This window comes from Drosophila willistoni (genome assembly GCF_018902025.1).
Source record: "Drosophila willistoni isolate 14030-0811.24 chromosome XR unlocalized genomic scaffold, UCI_dwil_1.1 Seg143, whole genome shotgun sequence".
Lineage (NCBI taxonomy): Eukaryota > Metazoa > Arthropoda > Insecta > Diptera > Drosophilidae > Drosophila > Drosophila willistoni.
This window is the reverse complement of record NW_025814056.1, coordinates 5,702,101-5,720,406: the sequence shown is the minus strand read 5'-3', so window position 1 is coordinate 5,720,406 and position 18,306 is coordinate 5,702,101. Positions and strand designations below refer to the sequence as shown.

Below are 18,306 nucleotides of genomic sequence, written 5' to 3'. Positions count from 1 at the left end.
ATCTGGCTATCATGCAACGGTAACAGTCACAGTCGCAGTCGCAAAATCTGTAGAAACAGCTGTGCAATGTGAAGTTTTTTTTATGTTTATGTATAATTAATTTAGAGTATATTATGCTAATATTTAATTTGGGTTGAACATCAATATTTAAATCGATTTAACTTAATAGTTTTTAAAAAAGTGCCAGTCTAACGGTGAAGAAATTTAAAAATGTTATCGATAAACATTATTCTACCGTCAGCTGTTTGATTATTTACATATGAATTAACTAAATAGTAATTAAGCGGTTATTTGTATACAAATGCAAAAATGGAATGTACCCAAGAAAATGGCAAGCATTTGTGTCGAGTCTGTATGGATAGTTCTCTCACTTTGATCGAGATCTTCTCCAAGCAACAGGTGACTGATCTTTGTTATCCAGCCTTGCCGGATATGATAAACAATGTATTAGAGGAGAACTATCAAGTCAAGCAAGATGCACTGCCTCAACATATTTGTCTGGATTGTGTATTAGCAGCCGAAAATGCTTTTCATTTCAAACAGCGATGCCAACAAAGTTTTAGCCATTTCTGTCAACTTTTAAAAGGGCAACGAATTGAGGATGCAGAAAACCCAGTCGGATTAAGAAAAGAAGCGAAAGAGACCGACATACATGTGACCAAGAACATGGTGGCTAGCTGTCAGTTCGTACAGGGTGAGGAAAATACGGACAAAAATTTGGAATAATATGTTCTCATCTGTGCGCTTCCTTTCAGTGATGTTGAATGATACAACAGAGGACGACAAAGTCATAGCTTTACAAGATATATCTGATCCCAAATCAGATGGAGGTATTCTCAGAGCAGACAAGAAAGAGATGGAATCTCTGCTCTGTACCGAGTGTGGTATGACTTTAAAGTCGGAAAACTCTCTTAGCCTGCATATGGGTGGTCAAAAGAGAATTGTAGATCGTTGTCATCTCTGTGAGACTTGCGGAAAGGATTTTAAATCCAAGGCCCAATTGATTATTCACACACGTTCCCATACAGGCGAACGTCCGTTTAAGTGTCATCATTGCGATAAGTCTTACTCGCAGCGTACAACACTGCGTATGCATTTGGTTACCCACGGCGAGGATCGTCCCTTCAACTGTCAACAATGTGATAAAACTGTCTATCTTCATCGCAATCTTAAAGCCCATCAGCGACGACACAATGGCTTGCGGCCTTTCCAATGTCCCAGCTGCCCGCTGGCTTTTACCAAAAATGCGAATCTTAAGACCCATCTGCGTTTGCACACAGGAGAACGGCCCTTTAAATGTACAATATGTGATTTAAGTTTTCGACAGAAACAGCACTTAATCATTCATCTGAGAGGACATAACGATGATCGTCCCTACAAGTGCTTGCAATGTGACAAATCCTTTTTTGTCGATGCAAATTTAAAGAAACACATACGTGTCCACACCGGTGAGAAGCCATTCAAGTGTGAAACCTGTGGCCAGGCCTTTTCGCATAATCACCATCTGAAGTCCCATTTGCGTATCCATACGGGCGAGCGTCCCTACAAGTGCACAGAGTGTGATAAGCTATTTGCCTCAAATCAATCCTTGCAAAAGCATCTCATCTGGCATCAAGATAATAAGGACAAACCCCACAAGTGTCCACATTGCCCCAAGGGATTCGATAATTTCAGAAATTTAAAGTATCATCTTCGCATTCACATCAAAGCACCAATTAATCTTCCCGAGGAGAAAACTTTCCCACACAAATGTCCTTTTTGCGATATTGGCTTTGAGTTAAAAAGAATACTGGAAACGCATTTAATCACGCATAAGGCGAGACCATATCAATGTGAACAATGTCCCAAAGGATTCTCCCATCCTCAGACGTTAAAGAAACACATTAGAACAATACACAATAATATTGAGAGGGATAAATAAAATAAAATTGTTCCTAAACGGCCTTTTTTGTTCGGGATCAATAGTGTAAGAAGGAAAGCTGCTCTGCTCTCCTTGCGTTGCGATAGTCACCGTCGTGTCCATCTCTAGATGAAAGGATTTGAACAGCTGATTGTCGAAAAGGGGGTTGGACTCAAAAAGGGAAGCTTCTCAAAATGTATGGTGGTGACAAAATAAGGACAGTATAGCAGACAGACAGACAACAACAACAACATCATCAACGAGGATAGCAGCAACATGGAGGAGCGTGCTTTATTGGCCAATATAGCGACAATTATAACAAAGGATTTGCTTATAGATCAATCCTCAAGCAAAACCATTGGACCAATTGGTGGTGGAGCAAACCAAAGTTCCTCTCTATTGGCACCTAGTGACGATGAAGCCGAAATATTTGCATTAATGCAACAAAAGCGAGCCGCCAACAATAACAACAACAACAACAAAGGTCACCAGACTAGAAGGAAACGCAGCCGGGGGGACACGGCATCAGAAAATTCGAGATTACCACCAAAAAAATCGTCCAAAGTTGAATGGAAATATGCAGAACTTAATTTACTCCATAGATATGTGGATGCCCAATTTGAATCCTATTTGCATATGCGAAAATTGACTTTTCTGGTGAGAGTGAGTAAGACCTGAAGTGAAAATTCGTTTTAACCCCTCCCTCCACAAATTGTTACAGAAAATTCAACAATCTCTGGAGGAGATGCTAAAAAGAAATGCCGTACCAGGCTCGCCCACACCGCAAACTATTCTCTCGCTTGCTATGTGGAAACTGGCCACAGATGAGCACTTCGAGGAAATAGCCAGAAAATTCCAATTACCCTGGTCATTGTGTCAGCAAGTGGTCCGCAGTTTTTGGCACATTATTTCCGATCAATACGAGAGTTTCATTAAATGGCCAAATTCCCTAGCCGCACAGCAGAGTACGCTCGGAGGCTTCCAGCGTCTGGCGTCGTTGAAATGTTTTCGAGACCTTTTCGGTATTATTGTGCTAAAGCGCCTAGATATATTCCTAGAATCGGAGCACGCCGAGGTGGCAGTGGTGTTGCAACTAATATGCAATGGCGAGAACAAGATTATCGATTGCTATGTGGAACTGGCACAGGATTATACATTTGAGGAATCGCCAATTGGTCAGACACTCGCCCTTAATCCACGGACAATGCCAGCCGGAAGCTATCTCATTGGCAGTGAAGTCTTTCCACTTAAATCGTATTTAATGCGACCTCTTGAAGCTGAATGCTTTCGTAAGGATACACTGTTCAACGATCTACTGAAGCCGGCGTTCCAATTGGCTGATGATGTCCTCGATACATTGGCTCGCCGCTTCAACACTTTGTATGCCCTAGAGGCTAGGGATTTAAATGAGGTTCGTTTAATTGTGGAGAGCATTTGTGCCATGCACAATCTATGCGAGGAATTCAACGATGACTATTTGGAGACCGGACAAGTTAAACTCAAGTGGGGCGGTAGCCTAAGTGGATTCCGGGGTGGGGAAAAGGATGTGAAGGGGCTGCGTAAGAGAGTGGAAATGATAGATGAACTGGTGGTCATTGAACAGGGAGAATAAAACAATAAGTTACAAAGGAGTACAAAAAAAAGCACACAATTTTATTAACTATTTAATTTTTACTTGGCTTTTTTGTTTTCTGTTTGGCTTTACCAACTTTTCCTTTAGCCAAACCTTTGGATTGATCTTTACCATTCGGTTTGCTATTAATCTTTGCCAGCTTCTGTTTTTTCACCTTGGTCGCGACTTTTTCAGTTTTTTTTTGCCCTTTATCAAACTTTTTATGCTCTTTTTCAGGCTTCAATTCTACGGGCTTGATCTTAGTGGATATTTCCTCCCGATCGAGGGGTTTCTTAGCCCTCATTTTGGCTTCTGATTTCGAAACTTTCTTCATTTGCAGCATATATTCAGGAACCGTTCCGCCGGAGTTTTTAATAATCTGGGCAATGCTGTAAGTCGAAACAAGATCTTAGATAAAACCCAAGCTGATTGTAAATATATATATTTACCTCCTCAAATTGGCCGTATCCTCTTGTGTGAAGAAGGTAATAGCCCGTCCTGGTCGACCGGCTCGACCTGTTCGACCAATCCTATGTATATAGGATATGGTTGTTGGCGGAAAATCATAATTGATGACCAAATTGACTCCTTTAAAGTCAATACCGCGACCCATTAACTCAGTACAGATGAGCACCCAAATGTTGCCCTCGCGAAAGGCACGCACACAGTTATCTCGTTGATGTTGAGTACGTTCGGCATGGATGACATCCACATTGATGCCATCGTAAAGTAGTTCCTCAAATAGTTGTTTGGCGCGATCTTTGCTTTGGACGAATATCAGAACGGGAGGATGAAGTCCTTCTTTTACCAAGTTTCGTATGGCCACTAGTTTTCCACTCTCGGATCCCACAAAGAGCAATTCCTGCTGCACTGTATCGGTGGCACTGTTCTGCACTCCTATAGTAATCCTCACCAAGTTCTTTAAATGCCGCAATGCCCATTTGGCCACAGGTACTGTGTAGGTGGCACTGAAGAAGGCCACACGCTTTCCGGAATGGGAACAAGCCGAGTATATGTCATCAAGCTGCTCCTTGAAGTTATTTTTGCCCTCTTCCATTAAACGATCTGCCTCATCCAAGACGAACCATTCCACAGCGGAGAGATCCAGAAGTGGAGGCTCTTGTTGTAGTAGGAATCTCACACGATTTGGTGTTGAGATTAGAATATCATATTTTTGCTTACACTCCGGGCCATGTTGTTGCTTCGCCTCGCTCACTTTGCTGATGAAATGTGTTCGCAAGCCCGTTTCCCGTGTCAGCTCCGAGCACTCGCGATATATCTGCTGGGCAAGCTCTCGTGTGGGTGCCAAGACCAGAGCTCTTATACCGGAGGTTTGATGGCTACGCAGTCCATTTATAATTGGCGTAAGAAAGGCTAGAGTCTTACCGGATCCTGTAGGAGCACAGGCCATTAGGGCCCGGTTTCGCAGCATAACAGGCAATGCTTGCATTTGTATAGGAGTGGGCTGCTGAAAACCATAGGACTGAAGATTCTGATGCAGACGCGGCAGCAACTGGAATTCTTGTTGAAGCTCATCAAAATTGTTTATAGGCGGCGGTATGTCCTTTCCCAGGACCGATATATTGTGATTCTTTCTCAATTCGTTCACTCGCGCCTCTTGCTGCAGTCGCTCCTTTTCCTCTGGTGTCAACTCCTTTGCCTTTTTCTTGTTTTTCTGAGCTTTGGACTGGCTGTTCTGGCTATTATCGGCCAGTAAACGAAATTCACTTGTAGTTGATTCATCCGACTTTTTTGCCTTTTTCACCTGTGGCTGGGTTTCCGCCTCCAATGTGGTTGATTTCTCTGAACAAGCATTTGGTTTGTTTGGTGCCTGGCAATAGACTTAATTTATATGATACATTTGCATTTAGACGGAACGTTTTACTTACCTTTCGTTTCTTGGTGAATCTAGCTCCAGCTGTTATTAGCTTAAATATGTCAAACTCATCCATATTTCTTTAAAAATTTATAATTATTTGGAGCCAAACGCACGTGCATTTGTTTTTGTTGTTTACACTCACACCGAATCGATATACTAATCGATACTAAATATTTCCTATCGATATATTGAAAATGATCGATACATCGACTATCGTGTATGGAGCGCCAAAAAAATATAATTTAAATTTCGATCATTACGTGAAGTTGCAACTAAAGATTAAAATCTTAAAATTTGCTAGAGACTATACAACACTAAAATTGCTAAGTAAAATTACACATAAATATCAGAATCATCTTTACCGTCTTTTGAGTGAACTTACTTCATCGCTAATCACATGCTATATAATATCGTTTTTAGCAAAATGATTATTGTAATAAACATACATACATGCACAGTATAAATACTCACAATCACAATGAATTGGGTTTTGTATGCTCACTGATTTAGTCGAGTCGCAAACTTTATCGCGAGAGGTTTACAATGCTGAAAGGTAGCTCCACTCAGTTGTTGGATCTGACAGCTGAACAGGTGAGCAGTTGGCTCCAAAGCTTCGATACAGTTCTCAGTGATTGTGATGGTGAGTTGGAATATACACACATACATATATATTCTATTACACACTCTCTGTGAATATGTGCGTGTGTTTGTAGCTATGTGGGTTGTGTGTCTATGAGAGAGTAAACGCGAGAGAGAGAGAGAGAGAGAAAGCAAGACACAAGAAGAGAGCAGTCATGTTGTCCATATGACATTGACCGAGGTTTTCACTTGTCTCACGATGATAACACAATATCGATCAGATGGATATCAATAAACATAATATTTTATCAAATTTAAAAAAAAAAATGCGCATATGTCATATATATTAGTTTTGTTCATATTTTCTTATTCTTGTTGAAGCTTGCGGATTGATTATTCTATTTTTTTAGGTAAACATATGGAAAACTGAAAACACTTAAATTTTACCCCCTAAAGTGAGCAATTAGGCAGTCACGGAAACTAAAGAACCTTTTTAATATATAGTGAATATAGAATAGTCCTAGATGCAAGCATTAATTATAGAAATTTGTTTTTACTACAGGTCAGGCCAAAGTTTATTTTAATGTCAAGAATTTTTGGAAACCTATTGCATACCTTAAGGAACTGATTTTTCCATACTATACATCACCAGATCCTGCTTTGATTCTTCTGCTTTGTTTTCTATATAATCTAAATTTCTTTTCATTTACCTTGTAGGCACCATATGGCATGACGATATAGCAATAGAAGGAGCTGCCGAGGTTCTAAACACCCTACAAAATCGCCTAAACAAAAAGGTCTATCTCATTACGAACAATGGTTTGAAAACTCGTCGAGAGCTCTTTGATAGAGCTCAACGTTTGGGCTTCCAATTGCCAAATGAACATCACATTATATCACCCACATCGACCATTGTGGATTATCTGCAGGGAAACGGACGATTTGACACTAAAAAACACAAAGTCTATGTGGTTGGCAATGCGGCCATTGCTAGGGAATTAAAGGCCCATAACATTGACAGCTTTCGAGCAGGTGAGCGAGAAGAGTTGGCTCCAACTGACAAATGGCAGGATTTTGCATTGAGAGAGTTTACCAAAGAGGAGGCCACCGTCAATGTGGGAGCCGTTGTCGTCGGCTGGGATGAACATTTCAGCTATTGCAAAATGGCTCGTGCATGTCACATACTTTGTAGCAATAAAAATGCTGCCTTTCTTGTGACCAACAAGGACGCGGTGCACAAGTATCCAAATTTTCACATACCTGGCACAGCGGCCTTTGTATCCGGGATTGAGGCTTGTGCTGAGATCAATGCACTGGAAATGGGTAAACCGAATCCCTTCGTCTTGGAGCCTTACATTAAGAATGGAGATTTAATTCCAGAACGCACTCTAATGATTGGTGATTGGTAAGTGGATGGTATTTTAGATTCTTTGATCATTTTTTTTGTAATCTTTTTGTTGTATTCCACTGCAGCTTGAAAATTGATGTAGGTTTTGCACATAATTGTAATATGCGTTCATTATTGGTGGGCACGGGCAGCTATCAATTGGATACGTTGGCAAAACATCAAAATTTGGTCCAACCAGAAGTTTATCTACCCAAATTGGCCGATCTATTGCGTTATCTATAAAGCCAAAATTGAAACAAAATAAATTATTCAACTATAACACAAACTAGATACATCAATCTTACAGGAAATTTGCAAAAATATCTCTCATCGATCGGTTCTGGGTGAAAAAGTGATTAAGCGGAATAATATGTGCCTTAACCTTGGTTAAATCAAAGGAGCTTTGAACAAATTTCCCCTTCTAATGCATTTAGCTTGGTTAAATTAGGGCATAAGATACTTGGCTCTCTCTAGATCTCCTATGAACTGTAGGACAAGTAGGAAAAAAAAAACAACTTTAATATATTCCATTTATTTCTATTTGTTTTTTCCACATACTGTACGTTCCTACATAGATTTTACATATAGCATTTCGATTTAAATATTTTAGTTGCTGACAAGTACATACTTATACATACATACATACATACACATATAATTCCATAGATCTTCATTAAAAATATGCATTTATTATTATCCATTTAGATAGGTACTTGACTTGCCAGCTTTTAAAAAAAAAAAACCAGAGACGGCAATTTTTTCTTAACATCCCATGATCCCATTTCACAAAAGCTCTTTCAATTCTTTTAAATATCTGTTTTAAACTAAATACATAAATTCTTGAGTAACTTAGCATAAATACAAGTACAAGTGTTTGGTTTTGGTTGCTTCTCACTGTTTGTTTGTTTTGTTTTTTGTTTGCTTGTGTATACATATATAAATTACATATAAATTATAAACATTAAGCAGTTTTAAAAGCTTGAATTCAGCAACTTATATGCTAACTGTACAAATTAAATATATATTTATATATGTGTATATGTATTTATATACCAAAAGTCCTGGTGATATGTTCGATAGATATATTTAGCAATTTAGCGCATAAAGAAATCATGTAAAGCGTTATTGTTGTTCTGCAGATTTGAACAAATCAAGATAAAGAGCAAAAACTGAAGCCCAAAAATTTGTATAGCCCTTCTTTAAATAAATTTACCCCTCTTTTCAACCATGCTCCTTCCCCCTCACTCACTCACTCACTCACTCTATCTCTTTGTTTCTCTTATTTCATTTCATCTAGCATAGATATTAGTTCTTGTTGCGTCGCTTATTGATTTCTTTAAGGACTTGTGTCTAAATTGCTAAAAGGTAACATCAAGTGCTCGTTGGCGTATTGGCCAAAATGCGAGAGCTTCTCGATAGATAGCCATACCAATAGAACACATTGATGAGAAAGAAGAGCAATGGGAAAACAATACGCGAGGCTCGATCGATTTTTGACACGGAATTGTATTGCGGTGTTCGTTTGCCTTTGCGGCGAGCCTCCATTTCCTCACGTCGATAGAATGACATGCGTCGACGTCCAGTATTTGGAGGATTAGCGGCTGCCGCAGAAGCTGCTGCCGCTGCCTGAGCTGATGTGGATGGCAGCTCGTGAGCCCGCAATTGTGTCTGCTCATCATCTTCATCATCGTCATCGGAAGAAGCCACCCGATGCCGGGACGGTTGTCGTTTCCAGTCAAAGCAGCGCAAAAAACTCATTGTCCACAGTCCATGGCGACGATTGCGTGAGGCTCGCCTCGATGGCAGCATTCCCAGGCGACTACTACCCGCGGAATGTGGTCCAGCCGGTATATTTATAGAACACATTGATAAAGGGATGACCTCATAGATTTTTGATTCGGTGCTATCGCGAAAATCGGATTGCCTTTCCGTCTCCGAGTCGGCGGAATCTGTATCCATTTCTTCTATGATGAAATAACATTCGCCCGAGCCATATTTTGTGAAATAATGTACCACAGCAAATTGTAAAATGGTCGCGAAAATGAAGGCAAACGATAGAAATACAAAGAAATCTAAAGCCGTGGGATAGGAGACCTTTGGCAAATCGGTGCGTGCCTCCAAACCCAGAAATGTCATTGTAAGCACTGTGGTTATACCCAAACTGACCCGATCGGCGGTTGCCTCACGATTTAGCCAGAATGAGACCCAACTTAGAACGACCAGGAGACAGCAGGGACCATAGACCTGAATCAAGAAGTTACCCATGTGACGCTGAAGATGAAAATTCACCATTAGCATGGAATATTCAGCTGGAAATGATAGATCAAACAATGTCACCCATAAATTAAGTTATCAATGAAATTTCTTACTCACATGGATGATTGGTCTCCAGTGTGACACTTCCAGCTAAATTGGTTACAGCCCCTCCTCCGCCCACACCCTTGCCGGTGCCAAAGGCTCCCTTGTCCAGCTTTAAACCAGTGCCACGAACATGCTGATTCTTGGCTGCTGGCCCCGCGAATGTGGTCATCACTTTGCTTGTTGGCTTTGGACCACCAACACCCGTTTGTAGCATATCCTTGTTATTGTACGAATGATGGTGAGGCTGGGGCATCGGTGCAGCCGCCTTGTAAACAATGTCTGTTAAATTGCCTGCCGGACAATCAACCAAATCGAATTGGGACAACTTCATATCCTCGGCAATGGCCACTGCCGGTCGTTCTTTGTTCCAACGATAGATGACATCGGAGGTTGTGTATCCGACTAGGTAAGAGGAGGAAGCAATGCAGGTGTTTGAATTCCGATATTCCAACAAATACAATCCAAACAAAAAATGTCAATTCACACACACACACACAAACAGACTGGGAAACAAAGACAGGGACAACCAATTTGGCACAGTGATGATGAACTTCACATGCAAAAATCACAGTTGAATAACTGTGTTTGCATATTTCACATTTATTATATCAGTTTTCAGATATGTTGACTATATTTTGTTAAGGTCTTTTAGCAAATTACTTAATTGATTTTAAACAACATTTCTTTCAAATTTTGTGGAAATTGAGTTTTGCCTAGAAGTATGCAATGCAAAAATTATATGTAGAACTTGAATTTAGTTTTTAATTATTCTCAGTTTTCATATCAAAATTGTTCAATGAAACTAGACAACATAAGGCCCACAAAAAGGTTTTTCTCTAACTCAGCTCTATTCATTCAATTATCCATTCTCCATATTCTCACCTACAAATATTCACCCCACCAACACACACACACACACACGTATTTCATTTGTATTGTTGTTGCCCAAATGCACAAATTGCCAAACATTGCGCCATCTGGATGTGGTTGTGTATGTATATATGTGTATGTGTATGTGTGTGTGTGTCTATGTCTATGTCTATGTATTTGTGTTTGTGCGGGATTGGTTTACCTGATATTTTTCTATTTTTTCGGCAACATTTTTCTGTACAGAGAGTTGACTTCCATCAAATGGGAAATTGTCAACATTAAGTGGCAGGCAATAACATCATGCCAATAGGTAGCTAGAGATGCAGAGGGGCTGGAGAGGTGTGGGGTAATTGAATTCTCGACTGCATACAAACATTATTCACAACAAATCGGAAGTAATAATACATTTCGTAGCTCAATAGATGGATGGAGAAGAAGTGAAAGCGGCGGTGGTGGTGTAGGTGGTGGTGTTGGTGGTGGTGCTTAGGAAAAACGTAGAGCAACCGCCTTCTACTCAAGTGTTCGTCTGTTAATTTTCATTTGCGATAAGCTAGCAAATGAGAAAATGTAGTTAACGAGAGAAGAGAAAAGCGCCAGATGGCGATAAATTGTTGCCAACAAAATTTAAATATACCAAAGTTGACTTAAATTTTTCATTCTTTACACAAAAAATAGACAGTTGACAATGGGGCAAGAGAGTCGTCTAGAAGAAAAGGATATACATACATACGTACATACATATGTGTAAATATTTTGCATTTCTATGCAAATTGTGATAAAAATTCATCAATGTCATATACGAAATAGAAATGTCATATGCATAAGGAAATGCTAAGAATTGTAAAAGTGAAAACAAAATGCTAGCTTGATTAGCATAGTAATATTTTAGTTAATCCATGCATAAACTCATAGGGTTATTCTGGAAACAGTTGAAATAGTTTTCCATTTCGTTTCGAATGCTTTTGTTTCTTGGGTTGGGTTTTCACTTTCACATTTACAATACGTATATAGGGAATGTTTTCAAGGATGTGGTTGGGTTTTATGTCTGCTGGTAAGTTTAGACTTCAACATTTATATTTCACTTTCATTCATTTGTTTCGTGAACAACAGAAGAACTAAGTTTAGTTTAGCATTTTTCGGATTAGGCTTGACTGCAGTTTGAAAGTTGAAAGACTGAAATTTTAAACGACGATTAATAAGTAATTTTGATTTCTTTTATTCTGCTTTTGACCTAAATAATCTTATCATATACTGTTATATTGCCCTTTTTAATTGTCACTAAGCTGTTTTAAGCCTTTCATACAAATGTAAATTAGACAACCAATAATTCACAAATTAATTGTCTTCATATTTCGCTCAACTAACTCATTGAAAACACTAAAAAATTGCTATTAAATACATAATGGTATCTTCATACAAATTTGTATCTTTCCCAATTTAATTGTGGTTAATTTGTTCATCCAAAACAATGATCTCAGCACATTCATTATCTCATCCTCTTTGATTTTCTTGGTTAAATTTTTTTGTAACGTTCCTTAAGTTGCCATGGTCTAATCAGTTAATCATGCTTTTCAGTTCTCTGACGGTCCTTTGTGATGATTGTTGCTTGCTTCTCCGAAAAACACAAAAAGTGAAAACTCGTATCCATCAGCTACATGTCCACCCTTTTCCCACACTTTTCTCTAAACTTTCCTAGTTTTATTTTGGACCCAAAAGTTATGTTGGTTCCACATTTCATTCTAATTTTTGATGTCACAATTAAAACGCTGTGTGTACGTTTGAAGTTAGAAAAGATTTTGATTGCTTTTTCTCTATAGCAACTCTCACTCATGGATTTTTTTTTCCTTCAATAATGAAATATAGAATTTTTACTTTTGATTTGACAGATTATTATCCAAATTCAAATCAATATCTCTGTAGTTTTAATCTAACCAACCATCTAACCAATGTATCGTATACGCAATATGAAATGAAATGAAATTTAGAATGTTATTATTGGTAATTGATCAATTGATTTCATTCAGCAACGAAATTTCATGCCAAAAAATTGGTATTTTCTTAACTCAATTAATGGCTTAGTTTAGTCAAGTGTTTTGGAGCAGCAGCTTTAATATCATTTAGCCAGCTGTCTCTGGTTAGCCATTTCGAATGGTCTTTGTCATGACAACCAATCTAATCCTATTTTTTTTTTTGTTCTCTCATTCTATTTTTTTGTTTTTGCCACTCCATTTCAAAGCCATTTCACTATACATTTTCTTGTCGCGTACAATCCAATGTCATGGCATTCAAAGCTTTCCCCCTTTCTGCCTCTTCCTGCTCTTCCCTTCTTGTTGGCGCACACATAAAACATATGCTTGAAGCCAATCGTCGTCCCCGCCCAACAAGTGGCTAACCAAGAGAAAGAAAAAATGAAAAAAACTAAATCACATCAAAGCGCTATGAGTACCAATTATGAACAATTATGCCACGCCCACTTTTTAGCCCTTTTTTTTCTACACAATTGCATTTGTTCTCCGCCCACCGCCCCAAAACACACAGCACATACACATACATACATATGCTTTATATATCCATATATTGTATCTAGACTTACATGAACCAAATTTTAATGGACATTTCTGTATATCCATGGGAAAATCGGCCAAATTCATGGGGCAGCCGGCTTTAATTGTCAAGCGACTTGAGTAGAGTACACGTCCATTCTGATAGATGCGAACGAATTTATTTGGTGTTGTAATTGTGTGTAAATAGCTCTGTTTGCCATTGTAAAAATATGTATCCGGTTTCCAGATCCGTGCCAACATTGAGACACTCAAGGCTAGCGTATCCTGAGCGCCCTCAAAGGCGAGACGTTTATCCACCCAGGATTGACGAAAATAACAGTCCATCGAGTAGGTCTATAAAAAGCAACAACAACAACAACAACAACAGTAGATTGAAATTTCGGGTAGGAGGTAGACACAGAGGCAACAGACAACTGAGAGTGAGAAACTGACAGGAAATATGGAGATGAGATGAAATGAGACGAGACGAGACGTGTTGGGGGTCAGTGGAAGGTAGAAAGAAAGTGGATTTGTTGTAATTGAATGGATGGATGATTTGCTTAACTTGAGTGAGAGTTGAGAGGTGAGAAGTCTATTCACTTTTGATTCAATCAAATGTTAAATAGGACTGACTCTCTTGTTGTCATATATCTGTAACTTACCATATCAACTTCTGATATTGGTCCCATACTTCGAACCATAATATCAACTTCTATGGTAGCAGGAGGACCTATAAAAATGAAACATATGTCAAAAACAAAATCATTGATAAACAATCATGCAATAGATTAAATATGTCTTTCCATCCGTTTGATGGCACATATCCCTATGGTTTCTGTTTGTGTGAGACGCAAACCCTTTCGTCAGTCAACTTGTTGTTTACCCCTTTCCTTGTGCTGTGTTTGTACTTATATATGTGTATGTGTATGTGTATGTGTTTTTTTTAGCCTTCTTTCTGGTTCTTGTAATCAGCAAACATTCGCAGATTTTCCGCTCAACGGAAACATTTAATGAAGCGGAAATGGCTGCCAGAAGACATCAGTCATAGAGCTTCAAGGTGATGATGGGTGGATGGATGGGACCCCCTTAAGACCTCTCTGTCCCTTCTAGGCAAATAGTTAGTGTCAAATTGAAATATTTACATACAATTTTGCATTGCGTTTTTATTCGATTTTATCGAGGATTTCCCTCTCATACACATTACTTTTCAATTTTCCAAATGGTCTGGGCCATAAAAATTTAAATATTTTCGAAATTTAAAAGCCTCCTCATTCGAGCACTCAATGAGCTTAACGCGGGCTTTTGGTTTACGTGCGCGGGATGAGGGGGCGAAACAGAGACGACGAGGTCGGACGGACCGGAAAAAGTTCTTCTTTTGCAGTTTTCCCATTTTTCTTTCATTTTTTTTTTTTGTTTCATTTTGGCGCGTGGCTTAAGCACAAATTACATTGTTTTTAACACTTCATTAAGAATCGCAGCGCATAAAGGATACGTGGGCATGCACATCCTGCCCCGATGATGATGCAAAATGACGATGGCGACGCTAAACGCATGTTTGCCAAGCGCCAAGCACCAAGCTCAACAGCAAAGTCATTAAAAACTGTTCGCATAGGCAAAAATAACACAAAAAACAACAAAAAATGAAAAAAAAATGCGGGGCAAAAATTGCATATTAGTGCAGAAAACATAGATAAGATGTGTGTGTGTGTGTGGGGGGGCAGAGGGAGGGAGGTGATCCAGGAGGGTTTCATATAAAAGAGCGGAGGGGAGTGGCCTGTTCGACTGTCTGCCAAGCGGATTAAGTGTCATTGTTCATCGCTGAGCAAAGGAGAATTTAAATTTTCCACATTCATTATTCGATTTCGATTGAATTGAACAAATTTTGACAAACATATTTTGGGTATATGAAAAAGGAAACTACCAAAATGGAAAAATGATCTTGCCATTAAATGAAAAATAAACCATAAAATTTCATTGTGGATTTGAGTTAAGCTCAGTCGTCTGTCTAATTAGAGGTAATGGGTTTTCTTTATTTTTTTTTTGTTTAAACTTACCACCAAAATCTGGACGAATGCTATTATCATAACCTCTGAGTAAATTGTCAAGCAATTCGGAAATGTTTGCATGATTATTACTTTGTGTTAGCCATGCCGACGACAACGATGTGGTGCTGGCCAGTGGGCCAATCTCATCAAGACGATGGGCTTCGCCACGTCCCTTGATGCTGCTGGCCATGGCGCCGACACCCCAACTCCAACTGATGCCTGAACTCGATGATGAACCAAATCCCGATGCGATGGACAATTGCCAGGCATTTGTGTAAATGCTCAACATTAAAAGGCAGCAGCAGCAGCTAATCAAAAGTTTAAATATGCGCAAGTTTAAGCAGTGTCCTTGCCCTGAACGTTGTCTCGTTTTGATACTGGTTCGGCCACTAGGACTGGGAACAGTGCCTCCGATGAGGTCATTTGATGCATTGTCAGATGCGGATGAGGATGCGGTCGAGCACATATTGTTGGAGTTTTGTTTGCTGTTTGTTGATTCGGTACCGTAAGTATGGTATGGTTCGGTTCGGTTCGGTTTTGTTAGATTGTTGGTTAGTTGGCTGGCTTGTTGGTTGGTTGGTTGGTTAAACTATTGTTCAGTCCGTCGTTGTCTTCTTTGCTTCTAATCTACACATCCTGCAAAGCAGGTCCTGCACTTGACAGTTCTTGTTTTGCGCTTTGTTTGGGCTTCGTCTTCGTGTGTGGTGTGTACTTTCTTTATGCACCGGAAGTTGCACTAGTCGGCACTAGTTCAGCAATTTCATCAGCATTTTTTCTTAATTTCTCTCTTTTCAGATTTCTCCTTTTTCATGCATTTTCCGTTCCGTTTGCCTTGGCTTTTGTCAACGAATGGACAAGATGGAGTGCGGGAATGGGTCACAAGGATGCAGCAGCGTTGCCGGCGTCGCCGTCGTCGTTGTTGGCTGCGTCGTTTTTAATTGTTAAAACTGAGCTCTGACCTTTTGGCAGTTGACAGTTTTTGATTGGCCAATTAGCCAACAACAGCATAACATTGCATCGCATTCGGTTATTTCAAATGAAAATTGTTGATTCTTATCCAAGTTGAACTTGTCATAACTTCTGTTTGTTCCACCAGAGCCTTGCCAGCCTCCTCTTTCCCTTTTCACCCCCTGTATGCACTACCTTCCATTTGTTTTTTGCTTAATTTGTTGAACACACAACATATATACACCCGGATTTCTTTACACATCATAATCAACTAGTTTTTTGGCACAATTTATCTTTAGTTTTTCCGGTTTAAGTTACTTGCTGCAATAAAGAAAGAAAGGGAAATATTTATTTAACACACGGCGTATGCGTAATGTAAAAAAAAAACAAAAACTGAAAACAATATTAACAAAAATAAAAACAAACTGCACGCCTGGGAGTTAACAAAGATTAATGAATACAAAAAACTTCGTGTGCGTGTGGTTTAAAATGTGGCTTTCATGTATATTCATATTTCAAACATATACATACATACATACATTAATCTTTGCCATAAAGGTTGAGCTGTAAATGCATTTTCACTGAATTAATGGCAACTTATTAAATGAAATAAATACATCAGAGATGAAGAAATCAAGAGCCAAACGAAACTTAACCCGAACCAATCCGCCAGAAGATTATTTCGTTAATGAAAAGTCAAACCTCTCTGTGTCCATTGGCCATGTCCATGCCGTATAATAATAAGACATAAACGCTGACGACACTAGAGTCTGCCATCAAGGCCAAACACCCAAGACAACATCTCAATCTAATTATGCAAAGAGAAAAGAAAAAAAATTAAAAAAAAAGCTAACCACTAGGACAGCGAGGGGACAGGTGCTGTGTGGGAGCAAACTAAAAATGAGAAATAAGTAGATGGACAAACAATGCCGACCCATAACTTAATTATGTCTCACCCACTAACCTAATTCCATGCATCCGGCTGTGGCATCCGCATCAGGTTTTTGCGATAACTATTTTCAATAGTTTTGTGTGTGCGATGAGTGGCCACTTGCATTTTGCCTTCAAGTCAAGTCTAAGGGTCTGGCCCCGTATCAGACTGAGTATATCAGTATTCAGCCTCGAAGATGCTCAATGCTACTTGCCACTTGATTGGATTCACTACAACAAACATACAAACAGGCCTCTATGTATGTATCCTATGTTGCCTACTAATTATGGAAATATGTGCACAGGACACAACACACTTTTTGCATTATTTTTAGTTGAATGCATTTTAAGTTTAATTTTCCATTGTGTTTCTTTTTTTTTTTTTTGTCATCAATACATTATCTTTACCTATTAGCGTGAGTAAAAGCAAAATAACAACAACAGGATAAGTTCATGAATAAGTTCATTTGGATATGGTAAGAAAGATTTCTACAAGAATGAAATGAAGTCATTTCCGAACAGAGTTTTCCTCTTCGTTGTATCCTCAGATGAAATATAATATTTTTTTTATTTTCCCCTTTCGAAGATCCAAGAAATTGTGTCAAACTGAAGTTGTTGCATTTAGTTAATTAAAAGAACAAATTTTTCATACATTAATGAACAAGAAACTGAGTTGTTCTTGATATTACATAAATGTAATCGGAGCCATATTACTTTCTATTTGTTTAAGAGATTTTATGACATGACAACATGATGACCAACATAATCATAATCATAATCATCATCATCGTCATTATGATATTGTGTTTCCTTTTCTGGTTGTTGTTGTTGTCTTTGCTTATTTCTAATTTCTTGCCTTTTGCATTTTGTTAACTGTGTGAACGGGTTAAACTTAAACGCAAACCGAAACCCGAGCACAAGGCATCAACTTGAGCACGTTCAACGCATTTTCTCATCAACATCGTCTAAATTGCACTCAATTTTTGAAGGCTGCCAGACCGCCCCTCTACCCCTCGCACCCGCCATTGCCGCCACCTCAGCTCCTTCTCTAGTCCCCACTAGTCTGTGGTCCTTCTCTTCTTTGCCAGCTTCCGTTGGCTTCTTCTCTATGGAATAAATATGTCGCCTTTTTTTTTTTTTTGTATTCTTTACTATCTTATGGAGAATGCATTGCCATGAGCTATGCTATGCCATGTTATGTATATATATATATAGGTATATACCCTGAGGAAGGCTATCAAAAAAGTATTTT

The 18,306-nt window shown here is 38.9% G+C and overlaps 5 protein-coding genes across 6 annotated transcripts; 3 read left to right on the top strand and 2 right to left on the bottom strand.

The window, feature by feature from the left end:
• The first annotated feature begins 210 nt into the window (after positions 1–210).
• Positions 211–1,931, top strand: LOC6645621 (zinc finger protein OZF). The gene is made up of 2 exons (XM_023177306.2): positions 211–694; positions 756–1,931. The coding sequence occupies exons 1-2, from the start codon at positions 310–312 to the stop codon at positions 1,919–1,921; spliced, it is 1,551 nt and encodes a 516-aa protein (XP_023033074.2). The 5' UTR covers positions 211–309; the 3' UTR covers positions 1,922–1,931.
• A 227-nt stretch (positions 1,932–2,158) lies between these two features.
• On the top strand, positions 2,159–3,538 carry LOC6645620. 2 transcript variants are annotated; one of them, XM_002068088.4, is made up of 2 exons: positions 2,159–2,557; positions 2,622–3,538. In XM_002068088.4, exons 1-2 carry the CDS (start codon positions 2,177–2,179, stop codon positions 3,510–3,512), a joined length of 1,272 nt encoding a protein of 423 aa, XP_002068124.1. In that variant the 5' UTR covers positions 2,159–2,176; the 3' UTR covers positions 3,513–3,538. The 2 variants fall into 2 exon arrangements, with proteins under 2 accessions (XP_002068124.1, XP_023033075.1); XM_023177307.2 differs by having other exon boundaries at positions 2,159–2,563.
• A 6-nt stretch (positions 3,539–3,544) lies between these two features.
• LOC6645619 (probable ATP-dependent RNA helicase DDX52) lies at positions 3,545–5,508 on the bottom strand. Its single transcript, XM_002068087.4, has 3 exons — positions 5,402–5,508; positions 3,962–5,343; positions 3,545–3,901 (listed from the first exon to the last, which is right to left on the bottom strand). The coding sequence occupies exons 1-3, from the start codon at positions 5,462–5,464 to the stop codon at positions 3,565–3,567; spliced, it is 1,782 nt and encodes a 593-aa protein (XP_002068123.4). The 5' UTR covers positions 5,465–5,508; the 3' UTR covers positions 3,545–3,564.
• A 407-nt stretch (positions 5,509–5,915) lies between these two features.
• On the top strand, positions 5,916–7,812 carry LOC6645618 (phosphoglycolate phosphatase 2). The gene is made up of 3 exons (XM_002068086.4): positions 5,916–6,031; positions 6,688–7,375; positions 7,444–7,812. The coding sequence occupies exons 1-3, from the start codon at positions 5,935–5,937 to the stop codon at positions 7,598–7,600; spliced, it is 942 nt and encodes a 313-aa protein (XP_002068122.1). The 5' UTR covers positions 5,916–5,934; the 3' UTR covers positions 7,601–7,812.
• A 558-nt stretch (positions 7,813–8,370) lies between these two features.
• LOC6645486 (gamma-aminobutyric acid receptor alpha-like) lies at positions 8,371–17,147 on the bottom strand. Its single transcript, XM_002068085.4, has 6 exons — positions 17,089–17,147; positions 15,186–16,445; positions 13,794–13,861; positions 13,182–13,485; positions 9,731–10,120; positions 8,371–9,666 (listed from the first exon to the last, which is right to left on the bottom strand). Exons 2-6 carry the CDS (start codon positions 15,640–15,642, stop codon positions 8,729–8,731), a joined length of 2,157 nt encoding a protein of 718 aa, XP_002068121.3. The 5' UTR covers positions 15,643–16,445; positions 17,089–17,147; the 3' UTR covers positions 8,371–8,728.
• Between the last annotated feature and the right edge of the window lie 1,159 nt (positions 17,148–18,306).